Below are 21,057 nucleotides of genomic sequence, written 5' to 3'. Positions count from 1 at the left end.
CTCCACACCCACAAGGGTTACCTTGTCCTACCCATCATGGCCATACCCAGCTGACCTTCCCAGAGTGACACCCGGACCCAGGCCCAGCCCGAACCCAGTGCTGATCCATATGGGGCCCTTAGATCCCCAAAGTGGACTCCTGGGGAACTTCGCCGTCATCTTACCCCTTAGCAAAGTGTCTGGGAGAAGTTTCCCCTGGTCACTGGGGACAGATTCCCCCAGGCCACTTCTTGTGACAAATGGATTCTCTTCCTCTGCTGTCAATTCCTCAATGCCTTCTTCCCAAGGTGGGGCGTCAGGAGCCCTGGCTCCCCAGCTACAGTGAATTCTGCCTCAGGCAAACTACCTGGTCTCTCTGAGCTTCAGTTTCTTCATCTGCAAAACTGGACCACTGCTGGCTCTCTGGCTCCGAGGATGGCAGTTAAATGAGACGGTGAGTGAGAAGGCACTTCACCCTGTGTTACCACATGACAAGCGGGGGCTGGGGCTACGCTACTGTCACTCTTACTTTTCTTCCCAGCTCCATCTGCAGCCATTACAACACCTACCAAAGGCACTGCTCCATTAAGAGCAAGGGCCGTGCAAGAAGAAAGTACCCCGCTTCTTGGCCAGACCCGGGGCCCCAGTCTCCCAGCAGGTCTGAGAGCTGGTGTTTTCGAAAGCAAGAAGGAGAGAGAAAGAGAAATCTGAAAATAATGATGCTTTATTTGATTTATGTCACATATTCATAAATGGCATCTAATTTCAGAAAACAAAGTTCAAGTCTGCAAAAACTGCACATACAAATCTTCTAAGGAGATAACTCCACAGGAATACGCAGAGCGGGACCATGGAAGGGAGAGTAGAAAGCTCACATCCGAGGGTCTGCTCGGGTCTATATTCCAAAGGAGGGAAACAAGTGCCCAAGAGAGCTGAAGTTATTTTTAAATATATATATCTATATATATATGTACGTATGTATATATGTTGTATTTATCTACAACAGTGCAAACCTCTTGCAGCGTGCAAGCAACAGCATTTCCTAAAGTAACATGGCTAAGTCAATAGGAAGTTAACCATACAGCATTATAAAAATCTGGGACTATATAATTACATATTAGATATACAGATCTATGCACATATTTGCACGCTGATTAGAAATGTTACTTGCATTGACTCTTGCTTTGGAAGGGATAACAGAGGGGAAATCTTACGTAGCTGCTCATCAAACAAAAGGCAACGATTCATGACAGGTTCAGCTATGATCAGGTATTGCACCAATATGTCCACAAAGGAAAAAACGAATAAACCAGAGTGAGGGGGTCACTGACAGATATTAATTTTTTAAACATCCACGTTCCATTGAGAAGCCCGTCTCCAGTCACCTGCTTCCACGGGGAGCGTAAGACGATAAACATGGAGACCCATTGCGGGCTTAGTGGTCCACTTTACTAGCAGTTTGGGTGAAAAAGCCTTGGGGTACAATTTTTAATCGGCCGATAACTTAAAAATGAGATACTTAGAATGAAGCCGCAGGCAGCCTGTGATCCACAGGTCATGGAAAAGAGACCCCCAAGGTGCATGACGACAGAATTGTAAAAAGAACCCATGAAGTTATAAAGTAGAAGAGCTACCACGGCCAGTGAAACACCGTCAGAAAGTCAGTCCCTCCGTACCATTCAGAGCGGGCTGCCCCTGGGACCGCCGGGAACCCACACGTCCAGGGCGCTCAGCCCTAACCCCGCACACCCCATGGTTTCCAGCCTTTCCCCTCAGGGCTTGATCCACTTGACCCAGCAGGACAGGGCGCACTCAGGGCCCCCCAAGAGGGCGGATAGTTTTGGTCGCTCCTCCCCCAGAGACGGCTGAGCCTGCTGTTCCAGCACAGCCCCGCTCGACAAACACTGCTTTCTGGTAAGCTCCGTGTGCTGATCCAGGGCTGCGCTGGGAGGAAGGGGCTGGTGCTGGACCAGCCTCCGGGCAGACGTGAAAGGAGACTGGTCCACTCTCAGCGCTGGCAGCAAGGCCTTTCTCAGCTCTCCTTCAGGGAGACCCGCCTGGGGGACTCGAGAACCGGCCGCCACACAGGCCAGAAGGGAGGGGCCCCCCTCACGGCTCCGAGGCTTGCCAGCCGGGCCTCAGCATCTGTCCCAGCTGCCCTTGGCCCCTGCTGCACGTGAGGTGTGACCCCCACCAGGAGGAGTAAGAGCGGGTGGCTTACAAGTTCCCCCAAATCAGTAACATCAGGGAACATACCAAAGGCTGTCGAACTGTACACACTCCCAGGGCCACGTCTGAATTCATGTGCAAAGTGTAAGCCAAAGGGGTCAAACAGGGGTCTCTCGTGTTTATTCAGACAGTCCAAACAGAGGATGGTGCGAGAAACTTCCGCTGAAGGTAATCCTTTTGAGTTTTGCTGTTTTTAATTTTCTGTGGCTTGGGCTCACGCCATTCCCAAGATGTGACATTCCCGCTTGGGGGCTGAAAGGCTGTCTCTAAAACCACAAACTCCACAGGGAACCTCCCATGGTCCTGGGGCCATGGGATATCTCCTGGGAACGGGGAGCAGCCAGGGCGAGCTCAACCATCCAGCTGTGGGAACCCCACAGCTGGCCCCGCCTCCACGGCACAGTGAGCCCTCAGAAAGCGGAGCCCAGACCCAGCCGGCAGGCTCAGCCGGGTGTGTGACAAAACAAGGGCAGTTTTGTGCTTCTGTTCCTTTCTCTTCAGCTTTACAGTGGTCATTATAACGTGGAAAAGCCCCAAAGCGGTGCCCCACCAATGACAATCACTCGCCCCAGAGGGAACTGGGAGCCAGTGTGCATGGATCATTTCCCCCTTTTTGATGCTGGGGGACTACTTCTGAGAACAGCAGACATCAGGGTCTGTAAGCCTGACCTGTGCGCACATGCCTCACTCATCAACTAGGTGGCCGTAAATGCACAGCAGGTTTCCTTGGCTGGCACAGGACGCACTGGAGTGGGCTATAAATGGTCTGTTGGAGGAATGATTCCAAGTTGGCACATTCAGAGATAACATAAAAAACTGGGCTAAGGCGAAACTCTTCTGTTTCCTCAAAGATGGGAATAAGGAATGGGGAGGGAGAGACAGTGTTATCAGAAAATCTAGGCTACCCCCAGCAGAAGGATGGGCATCTGGGCGTCATCTTCGCTCACACTGTGCTCCTGCCCAGGAGGCATGGATTTCAAGTTCAGGCTGAACTGAGCTTGCGAGCATGAAAATTAGACTGTGCAATGGGGGTGTGGGACTCCCCACTTCTGGTCCCAGGCGGGCCCTGAACACAGTCATCAGAAGCCCCTGTCTTTGCAGAGGGCAATTATCTCAGAGGAACGTCCCTGATGTGAGAGGCCCAGAAGGACCAGGACCCTGATGTAAGCTGGATTGAAGGAGGCCAGGTCTGCAAAGGCAGAGAGGTGTAGAGGAGAAGTGAAGGCAGCAGGTGGGCCGGCACGCACTGCCGTCACGAGGTTGTCTCACACCTGGGGTGCTCTCTGATTGTGCACACCACTCCTCCCTCCCTGTCACTTAGGACTGCGGGCCATCGGTTCTGTGCCTTTGCCCAACCTTGCTCTCTGCCCTGTGTCCCAGGTGGGAGGGAAGGCCAGTCTGACAGCCCAGCCTAGCACCTACCGCTGTCCTTGCAAGTCCTGGCTCTGTGTACGTGTACCAGCGGCCGTCTGGGGAGCTGGCGAGCCAACGCAACACGGGACTCCAGGCTCCTTCTGGGTCCTGCTCACTGTGACTCTGGGGAGGTGATGCTTTAGCGTAGCAGCTGACCTAGAGAGGCTGGGGCCTGAGAAATGGGTCTCCCAGATTGCTAGAGTAACAAACGAGGGGTGTCTTTCTGGTGGAACTACCTCCCGGGGCGCCCACGTCCGTGGGACCATCGCAAGGGTGGAGAGGACTGGACGGGACCTCGTGGACCACGAGCATCTGGGGCCTCGGCACTTTTCAAGGCCAAGGCCAATACAAACAAGGCAGGAGGAAGTGGGCGAGGGGTCCGCGAGAATGGAGGGGAAACACAAAACTCGAAGACAGTTCAACCTAAAACGTGAAGGTTTTGGAGAGAGAAAGGTGACAATTTACAGTCGGGCGTAAGATCAGAACACAACGTGGAGAAGCAGAACCCTTACCAGACGGACGACAAATGTTTTCAAAATACCACTGAAAAATCCCTTTTGCCTAATACGATTCCAGCAAATCATTTCCCATTTTGAAGCATTTACACTGAACACAAGTAAAAAGTTTTATATAAAATACTTTATTAGCAGTCTTTATTTCTTAAAAGTATCTAACTCAAATTCGCACCCTCCGCACCTCCCACCTTGGCGGCTTTGTTTTGCTTTTGGTCACAGTCTAATTTACCACATCTGACGAAAGCCTTCATGAGGCCTGACTACACTGTCATTGTCTGCACAACAGGCGTGAAGGGAGGGAATTTTTTTCTTTCCTTCTTGGAGTAAAGGACAAGCGAGGATTTAGAGACAAAGGAGACACCACAGAAGAGCCATCAGATACACACCTGGAGCAAGCCTACACGTGTGCACGTGTGTACATATGTACACACACGCACACACACCTGTCCTCTCTAGTCCTAGTGAGTGCACACACACCCACACCCCCTGTCTAGACCCAGCTGACCCACAGGTGTGCTGCGTTAGGAAGGGCAGAGGGAGGCGGCTCTGCACCCAGCCGGGAGGGAGCTCAGCCCCCCGGCCAGCTCACACACCCCTATGCAGGGCCATCGAGGGCGGGGGCCGGGCCAGCCTCCCATCTCAGCTATCTGCTTGGAGATGGCAAGTCCAGAAGGAAAAGCGCCTAAACTAGTATTGCACTTCAGACCCGACGAAGCATTTTCACGCACGCTTGTACAGCATGAACAGGAGACAACACGGCAAAGCAAAAACAAGAGAGACTTTTGGGTCAGACTGGGGCTCAAATGCCAACTCTGCTCTCTCCCGGCCCTGGGACCCAGGCCCTTACTGACCCTCTCCTGGCCTGGGCGTTCTGCAACTGCAGGATGAATACAGCGAGGCCCCCTGGGGGCAGGTCTGCAGCTGAGTTCTGGCCCCTGAGCCCTGGAGCCTGGGACAGCACCACGCATGTGGGGATGGGTCGATAAATGTGTGCTGAGTGAGTGAAGGAACAGAGGGATTCGTAAGGCATCCAGTGCAGGGCCTGGACCACTCCGCAGGAAAGATGCTCAGTGCCCTGGAGCTTTCTCTTCTCAGGGAAACAACCACAGTGATGTCCCCCTCACGGATACAGCCTGTCCCTGACCTCCTGGCAGTGCTTTTGTCAGGGTGAGAAATGGCCTTTTTGTGGGTCTCTAGGAAGGGTTTTGACCTAAAAGCTCATGTCCCATTTCCTGGTCCTGAAGGCCCCTCCCCCAAGGTGGGACATCATCAGACTGCAGCATCTTCCATGTAAAATATTCACACGGGTTTCCTCCCTTCTTGGGGAGAGCCTCCCACTTCATCCAGGCAGGAACTTTTGAAGAATTTAATTCTGTAGCTGACGTTCAACGAGAAGAGGAGAAGCAGCAGCATGAAACGCTCTGAATGAGGACAGAGAGGGGGAAAGGGTCCCGAGATGGGGCTGTCAGCAAAGACCCAGGCCCTCAAGCTGTGCCGGAGCGGGAGGGGCGGGCAGAACCCACCGCGTTCCCCTTTCTCTCCCGACAAGTTTCACTGACAAGTGATTTTCTCCGCACTTCCGTTTTTCTCTCTACTAGCACTGGAGAGGTTGTGCATCCTTTATCCAAGGTCTAACCCTTCCTTCTAAGTGAAGAAGTACTATCAGAGATGAAAAGAATATTTGAGTCATTCCATCAGAAATTACTTAAAAGAATTAGATTCAGGAAGTTGGTCTGGTTTAAATTCCACAGTAGGAAGGACAGCATATCACCACCTACCTCTTAACCACAACTACGTAGAAAACAAGTCAGTAAGTCGCTTGGATGTTACCTTAGGCCATTGGAACAAGATGTTTTATCAGACTACCCCAAAACAAATGGCAGCATTTGAGTACATGCTGCCAAGGGTTAATAATGAGAAGGCGAGAGCGAGGGGTACTTGTTGACACTTGAAGGGGGATGAAGGGAGCATTCGAGAACTGACGCATCCGTGTTCCACATGGCTGTGGGTGCTTCCTAAGCAAATTATCCAGCGGTGGGGACTTCAGAATACTTGCTACACTCTGGTAGCATCCTTTAAAAAATAGCTGTGTTCCTTTGCCCATGTGATTCCCTTCTCACAGCCCAATAGTCCTCAGGTCCCCCAAGATCTGCCCTTTGGGAGGAGCTTGATCTGTTCCCCCTCTATTAAGGGATGGATATAATCTGTTAACAGTGGAGGATGGAAATGCAGGGAGCATGAAACCTAGGAAAATATTCTTCCCGAGGGCTTCCATGTGCTTGGAAACCAGACTTGAAATCTGAGGGAATCTCACTGTTTCCTTCCAGAATTGCTGAGATGCAGCCCCCTGGGCTCCATGAATGAGACGAAGCCGCCTGTGGAGAGCGGAGATGGGCGGCCCCACACAATGCAGCTCCCGCCCACACCTCCTTCCTAGGGTCACAGGCCCACAGCCGGAAGGACACACCCGGCAGGAAGGAGTCCTCTGAGTGCTGACCTCCCCTGCTTAGTTCTCAGCCACCATCCAGGACTCTCTCCTCTCCCGATTCGACACCTGCACCAGGCTGTTCCTGTGTGGGTCTTCCTCTGTCTGTGTGCTGTCTCGCAGGCAAATCTATCCTGAAATTCAATGAGGGCTTTTATGAAGGCTAAGCGTGACCCTGGTGAAATAACTTCATCTGGAAGGCAATGCCTCATTTGCGTAGAATAAGCAAACTTAAAATTACATTTTAATGTATCTCAATTGTATTTACTAAAAGGGATCTAAGGGTGAAAAGGATATCTCTAAGCATTTGCAAATCAAATCCACGTACACATGGCCTCCTCTCATTCTCTTAAAGTTGGAAATAAGAGCTTCCAGAACACAACTGAGGGATCTCAGAGCTTTACAGAGCTGAGCACAGCCTTGAAGACGATCCAGGACAACTCTTTACAGAGGAGCACACTGAGGCTCAGAGAGGTTAACGAGTTTGCCCACAAAAATACAGTCCTTCCTTCGGAGACCCCGATTTCAGGATAATGATACTCCAGAGGGGAAAGCAGTTCCATTTTCCTTCAGATGACCTTCTGTGGCCAGAATCACCTTCCACCCTGTAGTCACACTGCCTCTGACCGCTGACAAGCTCAGGGCGCCCTGTGGGGAAGTCAAAGGCCGTCCACCCTGCAGATGGGCCCACCGTGCCCGCTCTGGAGGGATTTCACTGATAGGATTATGTCACGGGAAAGGAGTGTCCAGTTCTTCAACGCTACAGAAGCCCAACAGTGAAAGGGTGGTGCAGCGGAGACGCCACGGCGCGTGGACCTGGGAGATGGACTCGCCCGCAGCTCTAGGTGCATTGTTTGACGGAGCTACAAACTCCTCGGACGCACGAGGTCTTTGCCAGTGTCCTGCGAAGTCCTTGGATGCTAACGAAGTCTCAGCACCTTCCCTCTCATGCAGGTGGCTCGTCTCTCACCTGCTGCACCTGCGGAGCCCTCAACATCCCCACCCGGAATTCCCCAAGCCCGGCTTTCCCAGGTCCCATGGAGGTAGCTGATGTGACAGACGAGGAAAGAGAAATGTTTGTAAAATATCAATAGGGTTGACCTTCTGGAATTTTTTCTTAGGCAAAATTAAGGTGCTCAGAAAGTTAGGAAAAAAGAAACAATATATTTTGCTTAAAATATGAAGTATGGGGAAAATAGAAGACTTTGAAAGACTTGGCCGATTACACCTTACAATGTTTTTGTGTAACTTTTTAAAATTTAGGTACAACCGAGCCCATACAGTTCCAAAGTCTTCCTTCCACCCGGCGCCTGCATCTGTGTCTCACGCAGGTCCTGTCCCCGAATGAGACCAGCTCAGCGCTTAAGTTAAACTCCTCGTATCTCTAAACAAAGCATGTTATTTACCCTGAATAATTTTCTTCAACAAGTACTAAAAAGATACAGTTTCTTAAAACAAATGAAATCTATCGACATCTGGCTTGGAAAAAGAGGCAAAAGGTAGAAAGATGAAATTAGGAAAACAATAGTCATAAAATGGACTCACGCTGCGCCTCGCCTTTCTGCCCCGACGCCTAACTGCACAGTGATCAGCTGAGAAGCTGCTGGAATGCTCCATCCAGGACCAGCGTCACCAGAAGGAACAGACTGAGGGAGCCTCTTGTCACCAGCTTTGTTGCAGTTTTAAATTCTGCCCTACTTGCAGTATTTTAAAATTCTTCACGTAAAAAAAAAAAAAAAGAAAAAACCTTCCTACATCTTCCTAGTGAAAGCTAGAAAGGGTAATGGACAGAAGACCCAACCCAGCTGGGCAGAGAAGTTGAATGCGTGACCCCCGTGAAACCAAACGTGGCTTCTAGGGGTTGCGTCACCGTGGTCTCTGTGTCCGTGGCACAGGCTTGCCTCCACGATTCTAGACGTGGCCCTGGGCCACAGTGTCTCGTTTTCCTCTCTGCTGGCATTCCACTGCTTTACCTCTCCGCCCGGATTTTGTACCTCAGGACAAAGTAGGCGATGAGGCGCAGGGAGATGAAGAAAACCCCCAGGACGATGAAGTCCAGGTACAGTTTGGCATTCTCCACGTCCAGTTCTCTCAGGATGGCCTCCGACTTCTGGAAGTGGCACGTCTCGTCGATGTCGCAGTGCAGGTCCTCTCGGTCGAGGCCATAGATGGAGAGGATGACGCCTTCAAAGCCGTACCTGAGGAGGGAAGAGCGGGGGATGAGCGAGGCCCTGACCCCACCGGCTCAGCTGACTCCCCTCCTCCCCCACTCGCCTCCCTTTGTGGAGGGTAAAGCATCATCCACGGAAACACTTCTGAAGCTCTCGACTGCTTCCTCAGATAAACACGTGCAACCACCTGACCGGGTCTTTGCCAGTTTTGTTTCCTCCAGGCTCCACCAAAAGACCCAGATTGAACGAATGGTGCATATTTGTTCAGTGGTGAAATGAATTGAAAAATACTCTAATTACTTCTGATATTACACTCTTCTTTGAACAGTTAGATATAATCAAGGGCCTCGTACCTTCCAAGGACTTTAGAGCATTTTAAATAATACATTTCTGCACCATCTATCGTTCTGTTCCAGCCCTACACGGTCAGAACAAAAACACGAATTTTGAGAAGAAAGACGTGGGTTTCTGATTTCTTGGTGTCGGAGCGTGCACAGACTGCCGAAACTCTGTCCAAGGGCTTTGTTTCCATTTTGTTTTCCTGAACAATATACCTGGGTCTGAACTGACATTCTAGAAAACAAAAGCTTGTTCCCAGCCTCGGATCTTGTGTGTCACGTGGAATCGCGACAGCTGGGGAGAAAAGCTTTAAAGGTGGGCACGGCACTCCGAGGGCCACCGTGCCAAAGAACCACGGAACAGAGAGCGTGAAATCTGATCGCCTCATGCCCAAGGCGCCGGAACATTCTTGTTCAAAGATATGAGGATGCGTGAAACATGACTTGTTTTCCACTGGATTTCTTATGAAGGTTTTACAAATCTTCAGAACCTTGTTATAAGCAGTGTTTATTCCAGAGAGGAACGAAGTGCCTAAAAGATGGAAACACTCCCACCCAAGGCAGTGCTCCAAAACGTGCAGAACACGGGGCCCACCGTGGCTTCTCCAGGGCATGGATCACAAGTATTTATTTTATTCTCGTGTGTGCGTGCGTGCGTGTGTGTGTGTTGGTGAGGGTGGGGGCACACAAAACTAGGAAAAAAATAAAAGGCATCCACAGTCTTGAATTCACGACCCAGGAGGCATGCCGACATTTAGCCGACAGCCAAGAAGTGGCTTCTGTGAGCGTCTGCACGTTAACCAAGTCCCTTCCCTGTGTCTTGGGAAAGCCCCCCCCACGCTACCTGACATAGGAGATATAGGACATCCATTGCAGATAAGTCGGGATGGTGTCGAAGCTGACGAAGAATCCCGAGAAGAGGAGGACGGGGATGGCCGTCACGGGGCCCACGAACGTTGCCACCTGGGGGGGGACAGAGGGGAACTTACTGGGAGGGAGCAGGTGGGCCGTCCCGCCCAACATCCTCCCTAGGCAGCGCCAGAGGCCACATTCGACATTCCTGGACAGTCGCCTGGACAGCTAGGAGCAGGGCAGAGTTTTCAAGACGGGTGGGCCCCCAAGGCCAGGATGGCGCTGAGAAGCGTCTCGTTTCTGAGTGAGCGGCCTGGTGTCCTGCACAGAGAGGGGTGGGGTTTTGTGCCCAGAGGCTCAGCTGGCCCAGCAGAGGGGATGAAGGTAAAAAAGAGTAAAGCCCCCGCAGAGTAGCGGCAGGGCCCCTTCAGAAAATGGTGATGAGGGAGCTTAACGTGGGGGGCACACGGCCATCTGAGGAGCTGACCACGGGCTGGTGTCTCAGCCGTGTCTGAAGGAAGAAGGGGCAACGAGCTTCCTGTGGCTGGCGCGGGCCGAGCACTTTCCGTGTCTGTCGGCCATGCGATGGTACGGCAGCTGTTCCCACCTATGGATGAGGGGGCTGCCCTGGAGGCTGAGCAGCTCCGGGGCAGTGGGCTCTGAAGACGGAAACGGGGTTCACAGCACCCGGCAGAGGATGTCGGAAGGCCTCGGCGGTGCGTGACTCACCAAGTCCTGGGTTTGTTTTTAAGGATAGGACAGGCCTGAGCACCCTAAAGCCACGAAGGTGGAGAAACCCATATGCATGCGGGTTTGGTAGGCTGGGGTGAGGTGTATAGGCGTCTAGCAGGGGCACTCGGAGCCCCAGGGAGCAGGTGGAAGGGCTTAGGGGGCGGGAGCATGGAGTGCACTGGGGGCTCGGAGGGATGGCCGAGAGGATCTCATGGAGGCAACAAAATGTAGGCACCAAGAGCTTGGCCTCCAAGCCAGCTGCGTGACCCTGACCAAATCACTGTGCCTCTCCAGCCTCAGTCTCCCCACCTGTAGAATGGGGATAGCATGGCACCTAACTCGTGGATGTGCTTGGGAATAAATGAGCTAATATTTGGAAAGCACCCAGATCAGCCCTGGTATACACTAAGCACAACATAAGGGCACCTGGTATACACTAGGTGCCACATAAGGGCTCCCGCTGTTGTCAATTTGCCCGGACAAGGTGATTCCTTCCCTGGGGATCAACCCGGTGAAGCCAGCCTAGGAAGTTGGGGTAGAATCAGGAGGAGGGGTCTTAGGAAGGAGGGGTGGGCTGAGCTCCACCAGGACAGCAGCCGCCCCGACCCCCACTCCGTGTCGGCCAAGGTGGGGAAGGGATGCCCGTCCCGCGGCCGGCACCTGCAGGGACGTGGAGGCAGCTCCGATCAGCAGGCCCAGGGACTGCGCCACCAGCGAGGTCATGGTGCCCAGCGCGGCAAACAGGACGAAACGCACGGCGTCGGACGGCTGCGATGTCATCCAGTACACGATGCTGCAGTACGCCACGGGGAACATGATCTGGAAACACAGCGTCCGTCACCCTCTGGGGGACACCGGTGTCGCCCGCCCGGTTCGCCAGGGTGTGACGGAGAATTCGTGCCCCGCTTCGAATCACGGCCCTTCCCTTACGCACCTGGAAGGGGACGTCGGCCATGGTCTTGGCCAGGTAGTAAGCCTTCAGGCTGTACCAGTAATTCAGGTGTTCTCGAAGAAAGACTCCCATCTCCAGGGGAACTAGGAGACGGGAAGACGGAAAAGGGCGTCAGGCAGATGTACCTAGCGTGCCAGATAGCCAACAGGCGATCCTGTGCTGAGCGCTCTGCGACCCTGCCTGGCCTAGGCCCCGGCGTGGGCCTTCTGACACCTACAGCCCCGAGAGTTTGAAGGGAGAGGTACAGGACTATCTACTAGCCTGGGAAAACGGCCGACCATTTTCATAACCTGGAGAGGCATCCAGCGGAGAACACCCACACTACACGGATCCTGATATTTTCGTGATTAGCACAAGTATTTGCTACTAAGCTTACTCTCATTGAGTGACTGTAACGACGCGATTCCTTCCCCTGGGCGGGACCTCGCAAGCTGCTCTTGGAAATTCAGGGCAATTTGAGGGGGAGGCGTTGTGGGGAGGAGGTGTTCATGCTGGAGTTCCGGTGAAGCAACAGATTCCTGCATGGCCAGTCTGAAGTGGCCAAGGGCAGCCTACTTTGCAAATAATCTAGAATTGCACGGAAATCCATCTAGAACAGCCTCATCCACTCACAAACTTGGCTGTCCCGGGGATTTCTTAATAACTGAATGAGGTAATGCTTAAGGAACAGAATTTGAGGGGTGCCTGATTAGGAACCCTTTCAGTAACCTCTCTCTCATCAGCTTTCCACTATGCTCAAAAGCCCTCCATTAGAGATTCATTCCTTTGGCTTAAATATTGTACTTATTTTCTTGTCTAAGAGAAAATACAATAATACCTACATCTGTCAACAAAGAAAGTGGTATTTTCAAAAGACAAGACTCTACGTGTTGAGAAAACTCATCTATTGGCCAAGCCATGCCCTCGGTCCTCCATTGGTGGGTCGGAATCACAGGTCACGAAGGAGAGGGGTACTGTGGTCAGGGAGGCACTCACACGTGAGGACGGTGGGCATGAGGGCCGCGAACATGAGGAACAGCATGGAGAAGAAGAGGAAGCCGGAGTTGCTCAAGACCTTCTTGGCTTCGTTCCCTATCCCCAAGTAGAGCAGGCCAATGAGGAGGCCGATCCCAATGTGGGAAGTGATCCGCAGGTGCGTCAGGACCTGGGGGCAGACACGGGTCTCACTCGTGGAAGTTCCGAGGGCAGGCAGCGAAAGAACGATGGGGCCAAGGCCTTTGGAACATCGGCCCCTGATTTCTCCTCCAGAAAATCAAGTCCCCAACCCTGAACCAAACATACACGCATAAGGCAGCATTTTATGGCTGTTAAAACAAAAGGAATTGTTCAAAAATGGCACGCAAAGGCAGTCTACCTTCAGAGGAGAGGACGAGTGGAAACAATGGGGTGGGGGGATGAAGAGCGGACACAGCAGAGGCCTGCTCTCCAGGGGCTGCTACCGGCCCCTCCATCTTTCACACTGGTCCCAGAGGCCCCCTGAGCATGGGACTCCTCGGCAGGCTGTCAGACTGTCCACTTTAAAGGGCGGACGTTATCATGGCTCCTGACCATTCACCACCCCCTTCCCCATAAGGCTTTGGACGACCCACCAGTGCCCCATGCCTTCCAGTACTTTCTTAGGGAGGAATGTATGCCCTGATGTCAGGCTTGGCCACATGACTTGCTCTGGCCAATGGAATGTGAGCACAAGAGACAACCTGCCACCTTGAACCAGAAGTTTTAAGGGCTGCCCTTTGGTTTCTCTCTCGCACTTTCCCTTTGCCATGTTCCAGAAAGGAGCTGTTCCTCCATTCTGGGTCCCAGGATGAGAAGACACTTGGGGCAGGGCCACAACCCACAGATGCCAACACATAACACAAGTAAGATGTAAATATTTACTGCTGTAGCCGCTGGTATTTGGGGAGTGTTTGTTACTGCGGCATCACAGAGTGAAAGCTGACAGATGCAAATGGAGGAGAAACAGTCTGAAAGGTCAGTCAGGAGGAATCAACAGAAAAGGACGGACAGCTTCCTTTGTCACGAGGGACTATTGCAAAGCCCCTTACCGAGTCCCTCATGATGCTGAGGAAAGTCCTTTTGAAGAGGATGCAGAACTGCGTGAGGCAGCTGGCCGAGAAGCTGTGACAGCCTTCCATGGAAGCGGAGTCCTGAGGACACAGGAAAGGAACAGAGGTGAGACTCCAGCCCCGCCCGCCTCTCCTCTCGGCTAACAGCGTTCTCATGCAGCAGTGCAAGACGTAGCATGCACGCTCCGTGGGGCCCGGGGAGTTCCATTACCTTTCTCAACCCCTTCAATCGTTTTGCCTGCTTTACCTCTTCAGAGGGCCGGTGCCAAAGAAAAGGGGTCACCTCGGCATCGCCCCCGGGCTCCCTCCTGTAGTCAGAGTCGCACATGCCCTCCCGGACGGCTCTCACCAGGCGGCTGTTCTGATCGCCATATTCACCAGACGCCACCTCCATCACTGCATGAGACACAGACGAAGTCAGCCCGGGCCCCAGGAGAGGCGCCCTGACATAGCCAATGCGAACTGAAGGCCTCTTTCATTTTGCAACAACACAGCCATTAATCCAGCAGGAATATTTTTAACGGATCACATTGATGCTGCATGATGAGGATGATGACGACACGCTAAAATCATGGAGCAACCCATGTTTGAAATGTTCAAAATCGGCTCTAGAACCCCCAGCAAGACCATTTATTCTGGCGGGAGCCCGAGAATGCAAATATGGATTGTGACGTCAGGGAGCCTGAGAAGTCATTAGCTCACGCATCCAGTAACCTGTTCATCCAGCCAGTATTTACTGAACGCAGGCAAGCATCAGAGCTGGAGCTGGGAGCAGAATGGAGCGGGGTTCCCATTTGGAGAGCTCGCAGTTCGCGCCTGGGGAGGAGTGTGAGTGACGAGCTGTGGCAGTCCTTCAGGACCATGGAGAAGAGCCCGGGGCCATGAGGTGTGCTTGGCACCCTGGGGACCTTGAGGTCTGGGACCATCAGCCCCACCCTCAGATCCCCAGGGAGCATCTCCTCCACTGACCGTCCTCCCTTGCTCCCACCATCCCTCCTTGGCCCCGGGCATCGGGCATCACGCTTCCTCTGCGCTCTACACTCATTCAAGGTCCCACTCTGCCTCATTGTCTCTCCTGGTTCCACACTCTCATGGCAACTGCTCTCCTTCCTGTTGCCGACCTGCTCTCTCCCAGTCTATCTGCCTTTTCCTTTCCCGCATCCTTCCTTGCGTACGTCCAGGCCTCGCATCTCAATGACTTTCTTGCTAATTCCCACAGTCCCCGGGGCCTTGGGTTTTTGGTGCTCTCCTCCGGCAAAACCAGCTATCTGTTTTCCCTGAGCCCGAATCAGGGCGGCTGAGCACCCCTAGATCCAGTCGTAAAACAGGACAGGTTGGCCGCACCAGAACATCATCATCAAGGATGCCATACGAGCCCAGCACTGCCCACTCCCCTGCTTACTCACACCCACCACTCTCTCCTCAACTCCGGCCCTCTCTCCAGGTGACACTGAGGGAATAGAAGCCACCAGAAGGGACACACTCTCACCTTTCTGGGACCTCCTCGAAGTCCCATGTGCCCTATTTCTTTCCTCTGTCCATCCTGCTCTCTAACTTCTCACCTTTTTGTAGGCCCTGGGCCTTGCTTCCCTCCCCCTGCTCAGCAGCACCTGCCGCACCATCCTTCTCTCGCTCATGAACAAACAGGCAGCTACAGACAGGACCTGTCCCACTGCCTTTTCAACAGGCTCAATTCCCTCCCTAACAAAGCTCTCTCCCCCCATCTCCTTCCAGCTCACCAAGCTCTCCATCCTCTCTGTCATAGCCCACTTTGTGTAAGAGAGAAGCATTTCCCAGGGACAGTGTCTCATGGAACACCATGTGGGAGATGATGTTGGAGGAAATATGGAGTCCTGGGAGTGGCGTGGCCAGAGTCAGAAAGAAAAACTGAGCAAGAAAGGTTGATGACTGGGGGACCCAGGAGGAGGGTTGTAGAGTGTTGAATAGTGTCCCCTGAAAGTTTGTGTCCACCTGGAACCTCAGAACATGGCCTTATCTGGAAAAGGTTCTTTGCAGATGTAATTAGTGATGGATCTTGAGAGGAAATCCTGGATTTATGGTGGGCCCTGAGTCTAATGACTGGTGTCCCTATAAGAAGAAGGGAGGACACAGAGAGAAACACAGAGAAAAAAAGCCATGTAAAGACAGAGGCAGAGATTGGAGAGACGTGGCCACAAGCCAAGGAATGCTGGAGCCAACAGAAGCTGGAGGAAGCAGGAAGGACCCTCCCCTCGAACCGTTAGAGGGAGCAGAGCCCTGCCGACATCCTGACTTCTGGCCTCAGAACCGTGAGTGAATGAACTTCTACTGTTTTAGCCCACCCAGTCTGTGTCACTTTGTTACGGCAGCCCCAGGATGGCAGGGTGCAATGGCAAGGACTGGACCCCGAGCACAGTGCTGAGGGGGACAACGGGACTGGGTGGGCGGGCGTTCGAGCACTTGGTGGCCTAGTTAATACAAAATTTGCAAGGATGAGAAAGCAAGAGGGATGCCAAGATCTCCCACTTGGAGAGTGGAATGAAGGAGGACAGATCTGATGGGAGGAAGAGGGCGTTGGTTTTGGAGACACAAAGAGGCTGTCGAGTCTGCTGATAGACAGGTGGGGTGACATGTTGTGGAGAAGTGGTGCAGAGGACGGAGATCTGGTGGGAAAGTGATGTCTGACGGTGGCAGCGATGCCCTGGAGGGTGTGAGCTGAGAGGAGAAGGCAGAGGAGGAGCAGTCGGCATCGGAGGTGTCAGCTTATAAACCGCACGGCCTGTGCAAGTGATGATGCGACCGGCTGCTAAGCATTGCAGCCCGCCGACCTCGGCACCTCCACATCAAGAGAAGCACCTCAGACCATCAACCTGGTCTCTGGACTCCGAGGGTCACCATTTTTGTCACATTTGGTCAAGACTTAAATCAGCATTTTAACATTTCTGTTAATCAATGCAAAAGTGCCCTTTTTTTTTTTAGAGGTTATTTCTTTTTAGAATAACACAGCAAAGTGTTAGGAAATGTTGCTCCTAGTCAGAGCTCCTTTGCTATAGTTTCCAGATATTTTATCTGGAGGAAAGAAAACCTCTTTTTATCTGTTCTTAAAAGTTCTACCACAGGATGGCACTTGGGCCATCTGTACTTCAGGTAAAAGTGGAAACCCACCAAGATTGGAAAAGACCCCCTTTTCTTTTCCTTCTCTCAGGTCAAGGCTCTACTTACCAAAATCAGCTGGGTTGTGGTAGGTTGGGCAGTTCAGACCTAAATCTCTCAAATATGGTACAAGATTTGAGACTTTTCCCCGGTACACACATTGTCCTTGACTAAGGACATACAGCTGGAAAAAAGTAAGGAGGGAAAAATCATCAACCCTGCTTTCCTCCACAAAGCAATAGATCTCAACCCATCCACCCATCCATCCATCCATCTGTCCATCCACCTACCCATCCATCCAACCAACCACCCCTCCACCCATCCACCATATACCCATCCACCCTTCCATCCTCCATCTGTCCATCCACACATTCATCTACTCACTCACCCACCTATCCATTCATCCATCCACCCACACACCATCTAGCCATCCATCCACCATCCACCCATCCATCCATCCACCATATACCCATCCACCCTTCCATCCTTCCATCTGGCCATCCACCCATTCATCTACTCACTCACCCACCCATCCATCCATCCATCCAACCAACCACCCATCCATCCATCCACCATATACCCATTCACCCTTCCATCCATCCATCTATCCACCCACCCATCCATCCGTCTACCCATCAATCCACCCATCCATCAATCAATTTCTCTCTCTCTCTCTCAGGAGAGATTTACATGACCTCCTGAGGACTCCAAGTTCAAAGGGAAATCCATGATAAGTCAGGAAAGACTGAGGATATCATGTGGCCAGGAATTACTTTATTATATTGCTTTTTCCCCCTCACAATAACCACCTGATTAGAAAAGATTATGGAGCTACACACATTTCATCCCTTGCTCTTTTTTTTTTTTTTTTGCTTATAATAATATCAAAACCTAAGATTTATAAAAAAGGTGATATTGTACAAACATCAAAGCCTGCCATTTAATTCTGTAAAACAAGTGTTCCCCATTATAATGGGGAGAGGGGAGTGAAGCCATAGCAATGTCAGTGACTTGCCCAAGACCCCATGGCTGGACACCAGCCCGAGGGAGAACACTGGCCAGCTCTTCCTACCCGCTCCCACCCTGCCACCTCTGCTGCTTATAGTCTTACAGTCTTATGAAACATAAAACTTAAGCCCCACTCAAAAGTGAAGACACCCCCATGAGCTACCGGGAAGCCATGAGTACCCGGGACCTGAGTCCACATGGGCTGACCACAGCAGGGCCTGCGTACCTGGTCGAATAGCTCGAAGAGCTTGGCGCTGGGCTGGTGGATGGTGCAGATGATGGACCTCCCCCCTTGAGCCAGTCCTTTCATCAGGGAGACCACCTGGAAGCAGGAGGCGCTGTCCAGGCCGCTGAAATCAAGGGGCACCATGAAACGCCTGCGGGACCCCAAACCCTCCCACACATTCAGAGCACACTGGGTAGGTCTGAACCCACAGCTGTCTCCTGGTCTCAGACAGGGAGAGGGAGGTAAGTCAGGCCCCTGACCCAGAACAGAAGGCAAACATGAGGCAGGCAGAGCACACAGCCCCCTTCTGAGGCCACAGCAGAGCCCCCGGACAAACCCCTGGCTGAGAGAGCAGGGGCTCTTCCTGCTGCTTCCCACTGCTCCCCGTTACCTGGTGGGCTCATCGAAGAACATGACGGGGGGGTTGTTCACCAGCTCCAGTGCGATGGCCAGGCGCTTCCGCTGGCCACCCGAGAGGCTTCCGGTCCGCGTGTTGGCACAAGACAGCAAGCCCAGAGCCGTCAGGATCTCCTTGACCTGGGGGGCAGCAGAGCCAGAGTGACTGTCAGGGACCACCCGCCACACCTCGCCACCTCCAGGGCCCAGGTGGAAACACCCACCGCCTCCCTCATTTGCTGGCAGACACACGTGGAAATCAGGGCCCACCCCAGGCTGCCATTGCCAAGTGGGCAGGCGCGTTTCCAAGTCTGAGGTCCTGATTTGGGTCCAAGAGGCTAAGGAGCTGGAGCCAGGCCCCCCTGGGCCGGAGTCCTTGTTCTGCCTCCTGCTGGTGACCTTCTCTTTTAAGCCTCGCTCAGGGCCCCGGTCAGGGAAGGCGTCAATAAACATTTGCAGAAAGGGGGATGGGTGGACACATAGACAGACGGATGATCAGGTTTCTGACCAGCACAGAAGGGCCATGGGAGGGCATCAGAATGAAAGTGCTTGGCGCAAGATTTGGCACACAGAGCATTTAGTCAACAGCAGCTATTAACATACTATTACTAATGCACATGGCTCCAGCAGACACACAGCCACACAGGCCAGGCCTCTCGGAAAGAAGGAATGGAGTCCCTTTGGCACTTGTCGATAGGAAAACAAAGTCTCTGATGTGGCAGCAACACAATGACACTGCTTAAAGCTGTCACCACCTCCGACGGTGGTCCCACCGATGCCCGCCCCCGGGAAGCAGACTGGCTTCAGGATACAGATAGTCCACTGTGACCCTGAGCCCTCCCTGTGTGCTCCAGATTATTGATCCGGTATCGACTCAGGGAACAGAACGGTCAGCAGCCTTCAGTGCAGGCTCGGGTGCTGGCTTCAGCCGCAGGGTTCAGGTCCATCCCAGCATCTTCTCGGAGGCAGCCGCAGGAAGGGGAGGTTAGCTGCCGCCCTCCCTGCCTCCACGTCAGGCTCACCTGCTGGGGGCAGCCCACCTTGGAGGTCCCTCTAGAATTTGCCCAGCCATCATCCTGGCCCTGGTGGCAACAGTGGGCAGACCCCAGTCCAGTGGCTTCTCTGGGAAGATGTGGTCATCCAAAAGGAGAAGGAACTCACAAGGAAGGAACTTTCCACTCTGGTTCTTGAATTACTTCTGTAGGGTCAGTAGAAAATGCGGTTTTGGTGACAGGAGGAGCCAGGGCTCCGTTGCTCCAGGGGCTGGGCAGCAGCTGAGTCAGACAGATCTGAGTTCGAATCCCACTTGGCCTCTCCCTTGCTGATCCCTATGGCCAACTCCCCTGCCTCTTCTAGAACGCACTGCCTTTGAGAGAAACCAACCAGGGAGGAAGGCCATCAAGGTGGGGCAGGTGGGGAGGGCTTTTTCTGGCACATGTTCCCTCCCATACAGACTGTGTGGGTCAGCTTTCCTAGAAAACAAGGCCACCGCCGTCTTCAGAACCACAGGCCGAAGCTGCAGGATGAAGAGTCGTTCTGATTGTTCCAGGCTTGCTTCGGGGCCTCCACAAACATGGCACATGCCCCTGGTCCCCCATCTTTCTTCTCAGGCCTCCCCCTTGTGGTCAAGCATGCCTTCGCCCTGACCTGCCCTCAGCCCCCACGGAGAGGATGCTGGAGGTGAAAACGAATGTGGGTGCCTTCTTGTTCCCTGCCTGTCCAGCGCACATTCTCCAGTGTTCTCGCAAGGGTGATGCCCTGCAGGTTGGTTTTGTTTTAAAACTAGTCAGAAAGAACAAACAATGCCCCAGCCCCGGGAGACCTCGCTCCTGACGAAGCTCCCTTGCGGGGGTCTCTCGAGGGCTGAGGCTGCTTTTCCAGGAAACAAGGAAGGCTATGGATAACACATTCCACTACCTGCTAGAACATTCCATTTGATTGTGTTTGCATGAGATATAAACAATAGAGACCTGGGTACACGCAGACGGTTGGAGGGAAATGAGTCAAGGCATGCAGTCAGTGTTTTTTTATCTTCAAAACAATCACACAACTCTGCTGACGGCTTCTTGGGGGAGGTGGAACGTGCACATGGCTGAGCACCAGGACTGAGGGCCCACCCGGCCCAAGCTGGGGCTTCCCGTGAAATGGGTGCAGGACCCAAGAATGCCTCTAGCCCCAGCAGGGGTGGCTCGTTGTCCTGTGCAATCCAGCAGCAGTTGAACCTGAAGAGAGAGAGGCACAAGGCTCTCACATTCTCGGGAGGATTCAGCCACACAGTGGCAGAGAAGGTGCTCACCAACTTGACGTGTTTGTTCTTGTAAACCCAGCTGAGAACAGCACAAGGCTCTCCTCCAGTCTGGGTCTTCAGACAGGCACCAGGAGGACATGCACACGGGCAGCGGCCTCCCAGGAGACATCTCCATTCCCGACCAAGACGGCCGTCTCCTGCCTGTCTGTTCTGCTCTAGCAGGCAGAGAGGGTTCCTGTGGCCCTCCCCTGAGACCTAAGCAGCCATCCGGATGGGGCCTGGAAGCTGGCTTCTGAAGGCCATCACTTAACAGAC

The 21,057-nt window shown here is 53.0% G+C and overlaps 1 protein-coding gene across 4 annotated transcripts in view; it reads right to left on the bottom strand.

Annotated features, from left to right (window-relative positions):
• Positions 1-685: 685 nt before the first annotated feature.
• The window catches only part of ABCG1 (ATP binding cassette subfamily G member 1), a 69,578-nt gene continuing 49,206 nt past the window's right edge, over positions 686-21,057 (bottom strand). Inside the window, exons 6-15 of one of the 4 annotated variants that reach the window (XR_011433002.1) lie at positions 18,490-18,635; positions 18,099-18,222; positions 16,934-17,048; positions 13,980-14,128; positions 13,712-13,813; positions 12,642-12,810; positions 11,649-11,749; positions 11,375-11,533; positions 9,975-10,303; positions 686-8,819 (exon numbers count right to left, since the gene is read on the bottom strand). Coding sequence is in view for 2 of the 4 variants with exons in the window: in XM_023630220.2 (XP_023485988.1) it covers positions 8,591-8,819; positions 9,975-10,093; positions 11,375-11,533; positions 11,649-11,749; positions 12,642-12,810; positions 13,712-13,813; positions 13,944-14,128; positions 16,934-17,048; positions 18,099-18,222; positions 18,490-18,635 (1,449 nt within the window). In the remaining 2 variants the exon portion in view is untranslated. Of the gene's footprint in view, positions 8,820-9,974; positions 10,304-11,374; positions 11,534-11,648; positions 11,750-12,641; positions 12,811-13,711; positions 13,814-13,943; positions 14,129-16,933; positions 17,049-18,098; positions 18,223-18,489; positions 18,636-21,057 lie in introns of all 4 variants that reach the window. The other 3 variants (XM_023630221.2, XM_023630220.2, XR_011433001.1) reach the window with 3 other exon arrangements.

The sequence above is a fragment of the Equus caballus genome, chromosome 26 (genome assembly GCF_041296265.1).
Source record: "Equus caballus isolate H_3958 breed thoroughbred chromosome 26, TB-T2T, whole genome shotgun sequence".
Taxonomy (NCBI): domain Eukaryota; kingdom Metazoa; phylum Chordata; class Mammalia; order Perissodactyla; family Equidae; genus Equus; species Equus caballus.
Note: the sequence above shows the minus strand (reverse complement) of the source record. Positions and strands in the feature narration are given on the sequence as shown.